A 12,253-nucleotide genomic window follows, 5' to 3' on the forward strand; every position below is an offset into this window, starting at 1 on the left:
AGAGGGTGTGGAGCGAAGCACTTCTGTGAGCTCACCTACTCCAAAACAAGGCAGTGTGACAAGTTCTCCCTTAGCTGACAGCTCACTTTCCCAGTTACTTCTGTTATCTAGAGACAGTCTGCAGGGTGGCGGGTAGCTGATGCGATCTTGCGCCATCTTGCTGTGCCTTTGATGTATCCATTTGGTGTACGCTTACCCCCTCCTCACACCCCAGTTACCAGAATCTAGTGTTCAAGTAACTCTTACTTTGCTTGCTAATAGCCACAAAATACAAGAGTACTGACGACTCACATGTGCCAAAGAGAAGCCGTAAGGGGCTTCCTTTAAATGAAAAAAATGAAGTAGGTTATTTTGATAGAGACCACATTCAGGTAACATTTATTACAGTATACTGTTACAGTTGTTTTATTCTATTAGCTATTGTTGCTTATCTTAATGTGTTTAAATAAAACTTTAGGTGTGGAGGTTAAACTTTTTTTTTTTCCTTTTTTCCTTTGATTTAATGAGGCTTGAACTCAGAGCCTAGGCAGGTAAGGCCTTGCTTGCTAGGCAGGCACTGTTAGAGTTGAGCCACACTTCAGGCGGTGGTTAATTTGAATGTCCACTTGTTGGATCGAGAAGTACCTAGGAGATTAGTAAAGCACACATCTGGGTGTGTGTGCACGGTGTGTGTGGGGGAGAGTGGTCCAGAGGACTGAACACAGGAAAGCACCTGAATGTGGGCAGCACCATCTTACAGGCTGGGGGCCTGGCTGGAATGGACAAAGAGTCTCCTGTCTGCACGAGGCCAGCTGCTTTGCTCTACCTCACGTTGCCTGCCATCACGCTCTGGTTCACCACAGGCCCGAACTCACAGCCAGCTGACCATGGATTAAACCTCGGAAACTGTGAGCTAAAAGAAACCCTTTCTGCTTTTGAGTTGTTTCCCTTAAGTATTTGTGACAGAAGATTGGCACCAGAGAAGTGGGGTCATGGCTGTGACCACCTGACAGTCTGGTTTTGGAGAAGCCTTTGGAACTAGTTTGTGGTGGGAATTTGAGAAAGGGTGGAGAAGTGAGCTAGAGGAAGGCAGGGCGCTGTCAGCAGAGCTGAGTGGGCAATTCTGTAAGTGCTCAGAAGAGCAGAAATGCGACAGAGAAGACTGCTCACGAGGGAACAGGACTCTATTGGAAGCTGGCCTAGGTGCCACTTCTGTTAGATTCTGGCAAAGAACTTGTGTACATCTTTTCCATGCCCTGAGATTTTGTGGGAGGTTGGGTTTAAAGGTGATGGACTAATTATGGCAGAAGAGATATGGAAGCAGCCTAGCGTTCAGGCTGTGTGGCATGGCTAGCTACTGTGGCTGCTTTTTGCCAGGTTTACGATGAGAATCCTTTTAAACTTTCTGTCAAGTATTTGTCACAGCTACGAAGAGCGAGCTACCACAGTATATCTGTATAAGGAAAGCATAATACACACAAGGCCTGGCTGTGTACATGGATGCAGGCGTGCCCTGGGGAGAAGGAAGGGGAGATACTGCTTAGAAGCAGTGACTAGAGCTGACTTGGATAGAGGCGGTTGTTTCATTGGAAAGAAGTCTAGCTCTTCAAGTTGGTCAGTAGTGACCTAAAAGGATGAGAAATGGGATTCAGCTTGACCACCTCTGAGACTGATTGCCTCATTTGCAACATGGGATCTCTGAACAGAATGGCCCATCTGTGCCCTGCCTGCCACGTTCGACTCAGGAAGGGACTGTGGGGTAAGCTGACAATGGCCTGGGTGTATGTGGGGTCCTGGGCAGGCTTGGCTTCCAGCATTGCTCCCACAGCCCTGTGGACAAGCTCTGCCCCCTGAGGGCTCCCCAATCCCAGACTCTGGAAGTTGGGGAGCAGCACCTGGTGAGCCAGAGCCCCTCCTCCTGAGCCAGGTTGGGATGGGGCCCGGCGCCCTCATGGGGCGTGGCCATTGGCCTGTTAGTGTGGGAAGGGTGGAGTCGAGGTGGTCAGTCTGCAGAGGGGAGGGGAGGAGATGCAGCATGACTTGAAGGCAGGAGAGTACCCTGAGGCTTCTTCACTGTGTGGACAGCTGGTTATTCAAGAGTCCACTGAACTGCTCAAACTTTTGTTCCGTCTCCTCACTGAACGAGCCACCTGCAGAGCGGGAGTTGGAGGAGTGGAGAGTTAGAGATGCCTGGGTCTCGCAGAGCTGGGGTGTTGGCCTCTGCTGGGCCTGGCGCAGAGGCCCCACCAGGGCAGGACCAGGCCGAAGCCGGCTGGAGGCCAGGCACAGCAGATGCCTGCCAAACGCCCATATGCATGCCTCTGAACTTTCACCATCTCCAAGACGGAGCTCTGTTCTTTTCCTGCAGAGGAGAAAATTCTTTCCCTTTTCTTCCCTAGGTGGTTTAATCTGCAGAAAAGCCTCTGCTGGGGACTCGAAGTGAGTCACTCTTAACCTGTGACAGGAAAGCCTGACACTGAGCCCGCGCACTGCCCCAGTGGCAGTCTTAGCTCCTGCTCTTCAGTGAGGGTCTGCTCCCGCTGGGCTGTCCATCCCGCACTCTCCTCTCTCCCTGACCTCAGCCGGCTGAGACAGCCCAGCCTCCACCCAAGCCTTCAGCATCTCCGACTGTTCTAGAGCTTCCCCCCCAGCTCCTCAGCTCCAGAGAGGGCCGGGCGGGGCGGGCGGGCTCACCGATGTGGCAGTTGTACATCCAGATGCGGTAGCCATCATAGCGGGTCCGGCACTTCATGATGTTGTTGGAGAAATCAGACTCTGGGACCTCGTAGTTGGGGTTGATGACGACCTGCGAGGCATCAAGGGAGAGGGCTGCAGACCCCATTCCTGGCCACCCTCACCCTGGTGTACCACACCTGTGAAGCGACAGCAAACCGCCAACAGAAAGCACCAGGCTGCGCTACGTGCGCACTGCCCTGGGAACCCAGGAGGCACGCACTGGGCTTTCCCGGGTCTCCCTGAGGCTGTGGCCCTGCTCGCGGGTGGCCAGCACTCCACTGTCTCATTCCCAGCCTTCTCTGCCAGCGCATGCGCGCCCTGCGGTCACTCTCTGCAGGTGTTGACTCTCCTGCAGAGTCTGAGGCAGGGGCTGTGGGCCAGACCTCGGGCTGGCTCCGTGCCCCTTTGGGAAAGCTTTTGAGACAGAGTAGCATATTTCTGGTTACCAGCTTTGCCACCCTTCAGGGCAAGCTCAGAACGGAGACGGGTGGGGTTGTGTGAAATGAAGCTTCCGCAGCCATGAGCCCAAAGAGGAGACAGCAGCATAGTCTCGGGTCTCCTATGCCCAGCGGGCCCTGGCCCAGCATGCCACTGTTTGCAGAGGGCGCCAGACCAAGGCCCTCTGGCTTTTCCTCAGAGCTGGTCACCCCCTAGTCAGGATAAATGCAAGGCCTGGGAAGCACTAGTCATTTCCTTCCTTCCTTCCTTCCTTCCTTCCTTCCTTCCTTCCTTCCTTCCTTCCTTCCTTCCTTTTCTTCCCCTTCCCTTCCCCTCCCTTTCCTTCCCTTCCCTTCCCTTTTCCTCCCTCCCTCACTCCCTTCCTTCTTCCTTCTTCTTTATGCCAGTTGTGGGGCTTGAACTCAGGACCTGAGCACTGTCCCTGAACTCTTCTACTCAAGGCTAGTGCTCTACCACTTTGAGCTACAGCACCACTTCTGGTTTTCTAGTGGTTAATTGGAGATAAGAGCCTAACGGACTTTCCTGCCCAGGCTGGCTTCGAACCATGATCCTCAGATCTCAGCCTCCTGAGTAGCTAGGATTAGAGGCGCCTGACTATAGAGTCGTTTCTTTGTGTGAGGATGGCTCTTCTGCAGTGAGGTTGATGAGACTGCTTCCAGCCCGACAGCACACAGCCAGGCAGGGTGAGGGCGCTGTGGGATTTGGGGTGGGAGGGGGAGAAGCTCAAAAGGAGGCCAGGGCACAGGCCACCTCAAAGTCCATGGAACTGGGTCTGAGGACTGCAGGTGTTTGAATTCACAGGCACCAGATATGAACCGTGGGCCGATGTCTCGGCATTAGGGGTCCTCACAGGTCCCCCACTCTTCCTAGTTCTCAGGCCCACAGGCCCTGCTTTCTTAGGTTAGTGGATGCACATGGAGGCCCTGGGATATGGGACCTGCCTTTGGACAGCCTGGTCTCCACACACCTGTTTCTCTGCTTCCCCCTGCCTTGGTGACAGAGCCTGGTCCCTTCTCTGCCCACTCACCTGGAATAGGTAATCTCCGGGAGGCACGTCGGTGATGTCCACCCACTGGCAGTCGATGTCATGGCGGTACATGTCCCAGCAGCCCATGGTGATGCCCTGCTCGCCAAAGTTGGCACACTCGTAACTCTTCTGGATGTCTGCAGGTGGGGACCGAGGGGCCGTGAGCACACAACCTGGTCCCCAGCCTCACCTCCCTCCCTTCCTCCCCCTGGACCCCACTGCTGCCTTGTCTGGGCCCTGCATCCTGTCCGCAGTGTGTGGTTTCTTTTCTTTTTTTTTTTTTTTGTCGGTCGTGGGGCTTGAACTCTGGGCCTGGACGCTGTCCCTCAGCTCTTCAGCTCAAGGCAAGCACTCTACCACTTGAGCTACAGCACCACTTCCGGTTTTCTGGTGGTTTATTGGAGATAGGAGTCTCACAGTCTTTCCTGCCCGGGCTGGCTTTGAACTGCGATCCTCAGATCTCAGCCTCCTGAGTAGCTAGGATTACAGGCGTGAGCCACCAGCGCCCGGCTCGCAGTGTGTGGTTTCTGATGTCTCATTTCAATGGGACCCCTCGCTCAAGTCCACCCCACACGCTCCCCTTCCCAAGGCAGCCTGGCTCAAAGCCTCCTCTGCTCAGGCCCTCCCTGACTCCTCCAGCCCATCCTGGCCTTTCTGACACCCTCAGCCTGGAGATGAAAGGCATGCTTATCTGGGACATCTTGGGGTTCACTGTTTGATGTGGGGTTACCTCCTCTCTAGTGTCAGCACTGGAGCATGGCTCCTTCTGACTGGTCTCGTAGGCCCTGACAGGTCATCTGCACCCGAGTGGGGCCCAGAGCCTCTGCGGGTGACGTGGTGGCATATCACGCTTCAGTGGAGAAGCCGTGTGCCTGGTGCTTTGCTAGGCAGTGGAAGAGTGTGAATGGCGCCTGTCTCCTGGAAGGTCCCCAGGGGCATCAAGGTGACAGTATACCAGCAGGTGATCAGAGTGCAGGTACAGTGACCTGCTAGGTGTGGGCACAGAGTGCTGCCTCTGCCTGGGTGGGGAACAGCACAGGGGTCTTCTGGACTTGGCCTTGAAGAGTTATCGCCTAGTAGAGGGGAAGTGGGGACAGACACCCAGGAAGAAAGGTCTGGCAGGCAGAGTAGGAGGGTGTGCAGCAGGCCCAAGGGACTGAACTTTACCAGAAGGCCACCTGTCCCTCCCTGTGCCCATCTGCACAATTCTGGGGGACAGGTGACATTAGAGCAGGGTCCACGCCCAGCTCCAGCTGAGGCCCCAGAGGCCCCAGCGGCAGGTGGATGAAGGTCCCGCATGGACAGAGGCGCCTCCGAAGCCCCCAAGCTCTCTCCACACCAGGAAAGATACCTCCTTCGCACTCGGTGTCCTCCAGGCAGAAGCTGGCCTTATGGCCCTCGGCCACCTTGGTGCCGTTGAGGTTGAGCAGGTCGTAGTGGGTGAACACTTCCATGCTGTGGTAGTGCCTGGGGGCGAGACACACTGGAGGTCAGCACAGGACAGGAGGCCGCGGCCGGGAGAGGATAAAGCAGAAGGAAGGCCAGAGTGATGCTCTGGAGAAGTTTCTGTGTTCTGGCACTGGACAACCCCTGACCTCGCCAAGTCATCAGCTGAGGGAGTGTGGCGAGTCCTAGTGAAGCCTGGCAGTCAGCAAGCTCGGCCACTTAAGCTGTTGTTTAACAAGGGAGGGCCTCTTGAGTGCCGCCTGGAATATTCCGTCGCCACCTTTCTACTGTGCTATGATAAGTGATACTCCAGGGGTGCACGCGTTACCAGCCTAGTCCTCAGGGTGGCGCTGTTGAGAGGTGATAGAATCCTAGGGAGGTAGAGCCTGTGGGAAGTTCTTAAGCCATGGGGACTGAGCGCCAGCCACCAAGAGGGACTGGACACCCCAGTCTCTTTCTCTGCTTTCTGGCTTGAGTTGTGGGCGTTCCCTTCGGCACACATTCTCACCCTGATGTTCCCTTACCAGAACTGAGCCTAGGTGGCTTTGAACCATCACAACTGTGATCTAAGTAAACCTTCCCTAAGCTGGCTGCCTTGGGTATTTTGTTGTAGTAACGTGAGATTGACTGACACGGTAGATTAATTTTCAAAATCACATCCAGTCTTTTGAAGACATTTTAAAGTGGGAATGTAGAAGAAAGAAGAGAGAGTAAGCGGGGAAAGGGGAACAAAGGGGAAATAAAAGTTAATGAGATTAGGTCACCTCTGAAATCCTAGTGATCGGGGAGCACTTGAGACCCCAAGGTAGCAGCCTGGGCCTTCAATCCCTGAGGGGGTGAGCGAGACAGTGCCCTTTGCAATGGGCAAGTCAAGCAAGGGCGGGGGGGGGGGGATCTAGGAAGGCCTCTGGAAGAAGTAGGGAGATGGATGGCAGTGTGGGAAGGGTATCCCTGGGATCCTGGGAGGGAGCCGGGGGAGGGGCTGTGCACGCAGGCCACTGACCCCCTTGGCTGATGGTTTACTCTATGTCTGTGTCTACACTTGGAAAGAATTGAGAACAGATGCAGTCTTGGAAAGCGAGGTTTTAGCCTGGGAATAAACAAGGGCGGCTGAGGGTTGAGCTGAGGCTGGAGGCAGCAGGCGGGCGTAGTTCCCTCTCTCCCAGCCTGACACGTGTGCATCAGGCCCCGCAGCCAGCCATCCCCACATCTACAGTTACAGGAGCACAGAAGATGGGTGGCGCTTTGGGGGCCTTGTTTCCTTCCATCGGAATGAGAACCCTGCTGCCTGTCAGTGGTGTAAGGATAGAATAAGAGAGACCGCGAGGCTGGCAAGGTGGGGAGGGGGCTCTGGACCCCTCAAGCACCCACCTGTGTATTTCATACGCCTTGGGGTGGTGTGACCCGCTGGCTTTCTCTTTACTGCCTCAGGTGGCAGCCCCTGCGTGCGCGCAGAGGGCTGAGGGAAATGGGGGATGGAAGGGATGGGGTTTCCAGAGGAAATGAGAGGCTCTTTTCCCTTCCTCCTGAGTTTGCTTGGGCTACAAATAACATCAGACATGGCTGAGCTGGGCTTCCCCAGGTCTCCGGTGTTTCTGGGTGAAGCGGGATGCACTTCACAATGCACATGTTGTGCCAGTTCAAGGGATGACTTAGGGAGTGTCTATTTTGGCTGCTGCAGGAGCCTAGTGAGACATGAGGTCTGACTCACTGCCTAAAAAATGTCTGCTCCCTCAGAGAGGGGCCTGTGTGACCACGCCGGCTGGCTGGAAAGACTGAAGAGGAGTAGGTTTATGTTCCGTTGTCTAAACAGAGTTCAGACAGAGCCACAGACAGGCTGTTGTGAGGTGACCTCTCCCCCCCTTGCACCCCCACCACTCCCAAACCACCCTGCTGGGCCTCCTGCAGACCTGACCTCAGTCTTCTCTTGCTTCAGTTTTTCCCCTGTGAACGCTGGATGGGAGCCTGCCAGCTGGTTTAGGCCTCCTGGTGTTTGTGGCTTCTGTCCCGGGGCATCTCTGCTTTACCTGTCCTGTGTACATGGACTTCCCCCTCCATCTCCAGGTAGAGCCCAGAGCCACGCCCCCCCCCCCCCCCCCCCCCCGCATCCCAGAAATACAGAGCACAGGGAAGGTGGGTGGGAGAGGGCCCTTCGGGAGCTTAGTTAGACCCAGGGTGGTGATGGGGAAGTGCAGGCTTGGGAAGAAATTCCTCAACACTAAGAGCGGCTAGATGCTGGAGGAAGAGCCATCACAAAGGGAAAGGATTTTGCTGGAGTGAATGGACCATGCCACCAGACTGCGTTTGGGACAACACCCTGTTCTCACTTCGGGGGTATTTTTCAGCCCCTCCTGTGGGTTCCATCCAGCTGCCCTCAGGTCCCAGGCTTCCCCCGCCACCCCCCCCCCCCCTCCTGGCAGGAACAAAGCCACCATCTTGGTGTCTGTGGGCTCTGGGCCTCTGGGATGATGTGTTGTCAGGGGCTGCCGCCTCTAACCTGGGGGGGAGCTGTCCCCTATGCTGGGGCCAGATCCCCTGAAAGTAAAGTCCAGCTCCCTACCCTGCATTCCACCCCAGCCTCCTCAGGGAGCAGAGGGCTGGGTCCCTGAACATGGCTGGACAACTGCTCTGGATCTCTGGGTCTGCACCAGTGTTCAGCTCTGTCTGGCCCCGTCATGCTGAGACAGGGCAGCCAGTGTGGAGCAGGTGTGGCCCGATTCTCTGAGGTCCCAGGATGCACGAAGGTTTTCAAGCCAGGAAGCAATGCATGTGAGAGAACAGCTCTGGGTATTTTCCTCTATGCCTAGTTGATAAAGAAACTTCCAAGTACACTGTGTGTGTGTGTGTGTGTGTGTGTGTGTGTGTGTGTGTGTGTGTGTGTGTGAAAAAGAGAAAAAGAGAAAGAGAGAAAGAGAGAGAGAGGCTTTCACAGAGCATGTCTGCAAACCTGCTGACATGGGCTGTTAACTATTCTAGAGATACTATTTTGTTTTTTGGTCAGGGCTTCCCAGCTTGGCTCAGGAAGCCCTGACTGAATGAATATGAATGAGAGGAAAAACCATCCCAACTTCACTGAGGCTACAACAAAAAGCACAGACATGTTCTGTCCGTTGTGGGGCTTGAACTCAGGGCCTGAGCTCTGTCCCTGAGCCTTTTCACTCAACACTAGCACTCTACCCCTTTGAGCTCCAGCGCCACTTCTGATTTTATGATGGTTAATTGATTAGCCTCCCACAGGAATCCCACAGAACCTGAAGCCAGGCACCTTGTTGGAAGGGCTTCTCAAAGACCCCAGAGAAGGCACAGGAGAAGGAGGGAGAGAGGGAGGGGGGGGGAGAGAGAGGGGGGGAGAGAGAGACAGAGAGAGAGAGAGAGAGAGAGAGAGAGAGAGAGAGAGAGAGAGAGAGAGAGAGAGAGAGAGAGAGAGAGAGAGAGAGAGTTTGTGTGCTGTATGGTCCCAGGACCAGTTTTGGAGTTAGAGACCAGGAAGGGCAGCCTTGGACAGCATATCCTTCCTCTCCTCTCCTCCTCTCCCTTTCCCTCCCATTGGATGGGAGCATCTATAAGCAAAGGAAAACGACCACAGAAAAAGGGGGGGGGCTCCAGGACACCACCATGATGTCACCACGTGGCTATTCTTAGAGGAGAGCAGAGTAAGCATATGGGTCCTGGACATTCCTACCATGTAATCTCTGGGTGGGCCGCCATATGCAGGGCTGAGATGCAATTACCTTCCACTCATAGACACAGGCACGGTCAGCCTGCTGCCCCTGGCATCCAGACATGTCCTCTAAAGGAAACCAGACACCTAGATGATCGTGACTTTTAATTTTCCTTTGATTGATATCCTCAAGATGGATGTGCTTCAGACTCTTGGGCCACTGGTACTCTCACAATATACAGTCAGTTGTTTGAAAGGCAAACCAACCAGCACCTCTAATTGCTAGCATAGGGTGTGTGTGTGTGTGGTGCCACCCCAGCCACTCTTCCAGTCTGGCATTTTGTTGGCTCACTAGAGATAGATTCTTGGGGACTGTTCTACCTGGGCTGGTTTTGAACCAGCTGGTTTTGAATGTGCTAGGTCTCAGCTTCCTGAGTAACGAGGATTATAGGCCTGAGCCATTAGCAACCAGGAAGCCCTTTCTCTTGAAACAGAAGGACTCTGTCTTCAAAGTGGTTAGGGTGTGGCTAAGGTGCACGGTGGGTGTCACCGAAGCTCGGGCTGGCTGTAGAATTTCCCTGTAGACAGATGAGCTAAAAGGGACACTAGAGACCCCAGATCACGTGGCCTAGTGGGTCCAATACCACAGAGCTGGTTAGAGGCCAGGTTTGATGATCCTAGGCCCTACCCACATACCCTGTTTCCTAGAGATATTTAAACACAAATGGCTAAGTATATTTCTACATGGACCCCACAGCAACGAATACAGATCCCCAGTCTCCTGCAGAGCACAAGGCTGCTGTGTGAGCACCCGGCCACCTCTGAGGGCCCCTGAGGGCCCAGCTCTAGGCGTGGTGTGTCCCACCGCCAGAATCCCAGAGTCCAAATCACCGGAGTCAGGGCCTCAGGGAAGGGGGGAAAGAGTGTCACCCCCAGCTGCGGCAGAGAATGGCTTCTGGAAGTGTAGAAGGCCAGTGTGGCGCCTCTGTCCTCTCTAGGTGACCCTGGCCATTCTGACACCCTGTCCCTCAGGACACGGGGGGCGGGGGAGCAGCTGGAGGGAGGGCCTACCTGTGGCAGTCATGCCAGATCCAGGCATGGCGGCCGTTCTTGGGGCGGAAGTCCGACTGGCCGTTGTTGTGGATCTGGGAAGAGAAGCGCAGCAGGCGGCGGTAGCCGGTGGTGGGGTTGGTGTTCACCGCCGAGGCCGCCAAGCAGTTCTCCTCCATGGCACACTGCAGCATGAACATGGGCCGGTCCTCCAGGTAGGCGGTCTGCTGCACGATCTCCGCGTTGAGGACCAGGTCTGGGGCAGCTGGGGAGAAGGATGATCAGTAAGATGGGGACTTCTCGCCCAGTTCTACCTAGGACTCCAGACTGGCCCTGCCCACCTCCTCCTTCTAGAATTGGCTCAAGGGAACCCCACGGTTACCTTCTTTGTTGACAATGACCCCAGGTGGCTCCCCCCACCCTCTTCAGTCAGCAGGGATGGTGGGCAACACACTGACAGTGTTGGGTCTGGGAGATGGGCACACAGAAGCTTTTACGTATGTGTGCTGGTACTGCGGCTTGAACTCAGGGCCTGGCTGCTGTTCCTTAGCTTTTTCACATAAGGCTAGTGCTCTACTACTTGAGCCACAGCTCCACTTCCAGCTTTTTTGCTGGCTAAATGGAGATAAGAGTCTTACAGACTTTCCTGCCTGGGCTGGCTTTGAACCTTCATCCTTAGACTAAGTTTCCTGAGTACCTAGGATTACAGGCATGAGCACTGGTGCCTAGCACTCTCCACTTTCAAGTGGCTTTAGTTTCCACAAGACAAAATGAAGATCCACGTTACTGATGGGAGAGAGAACAGCGCACCCTCCAGTGATTCTTTTGCAAATGATACATTTCCTATCATGTACAATGTTTAGATATATAGTCTGCTAATATTGTTTACCTTAAGACACTTTGTGTGTGTGTGTGTGTGTGTGTGTGTGTGTGTGTATGTGGCAGTATTGAGATCTGAATTCAGGGCTTCATACCTGGCAGGTGCTCTACTACCTGAGCTGTACTTCTTACCATTAAAACAAATCTTTTTTTTTTTTTGGTCCGGCCGTGGGGCCTGAACTCTGGGCCTGGGCACTGTCCCTCAGCTCTCAGTGCTCTACCACTTGAGCCACAACACCACGTCCGGCTTTTTTTCTTTTTGCTTATGTGGTGCTGAGGAATCGAACCCAGGGCCTCATGCATGCAAGGCAAGCGCTCTACCACTGAGCCACCTTCCCAGCACTAAAACAAATCTTGATGGTTGAAGTATATCCTATATATTCATCTGTGGCTACATTATATTTCATTCATGGCTCTACCTTGCCTGTTGTTTACATATATATATTGGTGGCTTTAATTTTTCAGCTAAGGACAAATCTGTGATAAACATTCCAGGGCAAATTCATGTATGTGAACTTGAGGTACTTTTTGTTTTGTTTTTTTGGAGCCAAGGTCTCACTATGAGGCCAAAGCTGGCCTCAAACTCAAGATCCTCCTGTCTCAGTCTCCCCAGTGCAGGGATTACAGGCATGCAGCACCATACCTGAGTATTCTTTTCTTTAGAATAAGTTTCTGCTAGTGAAACTGCTGGGAGAAAGGGGCTGAATGTTGATTTTTAAGGCTCTGCTGAGGCACCTAACTTTTTAAAAAGGCTTGAATTCTTTAGTTAGTGCAGTGCACGTAGCAGGGGCTAAAAGAATGGCCAACAGATCTAGTCCATGTATACCGAGCCATGGTAGCAGAAGGCTTAGCTTCCTGACAGGATGAGTCATAGGTTTTCTTCTATACAGGGTCCTCCATGGTGTGTTTCTGGAACACTTCAATTCGTAACAATGTTCTCCAGAACTGCTTCACTACTGATCCTGCCTTCTTTGGTTGGCTGGCAAGTTATGTGTAAATGTCTCAGGTGAGCATCC

The 12,253-nt window shown here is 53.9% G+C and overlaps 1 protein-coding gene across 1 annotated transcript in view; it reads right to left on the reverse strand.

Annotated features, from left to right (window-relative positions):
* Positions 1-389: 389 nt before the first annotated feature.
* Positions 390-12,253, reverse strand: part of Loxl2 (lysyl oxidase like 2) — a 61,392-nt gene continuing 49,528 nt past the window's right edge. The window contains exons 10-14 of the mRNA XM_070016659.1: positions 10,380-10,623; positions 5,553-5,668; positions 4,202-4,338; positions 2,674-2,785; positions 390-2,129 (exon numbers count right to left, since the gene is read on the reverse strand). Of these exons, the coding sequence (XP_069872760.1) occupies positions 2,050-2,129; positions 2,674-2,785; positions 4,202-4,338; positions 5,553-5,668; positions 10,380-10,623 (689 nt within the window). The 3' untranslated portion in view covers positions 390-2,049. The remainder of the gene's footprint in view (positions 2,130-2,673; positions 2,786-4,201; positions 4,339-5,552; positions 5,669-10,379; positions 10,624-12,253) is intronic.

The sequence above is a fragment of the Dipodomys merriami genome, unplaced genomic scaffold (genome assembly GCF_024711535.1).
Source record: "Dipodomys merriami isolate MVZ:Mamm:240054 unplaced genomic scaffold, mDipMer1.0.p SCAF_12, whole genome shotgun sequence".
Lineage (NCBI taxonomy): Eukaryota > Metazoa > Chordata > Mammalia > Rodentia > Heteromyidae > Dipodomys > Dipodomys merriami.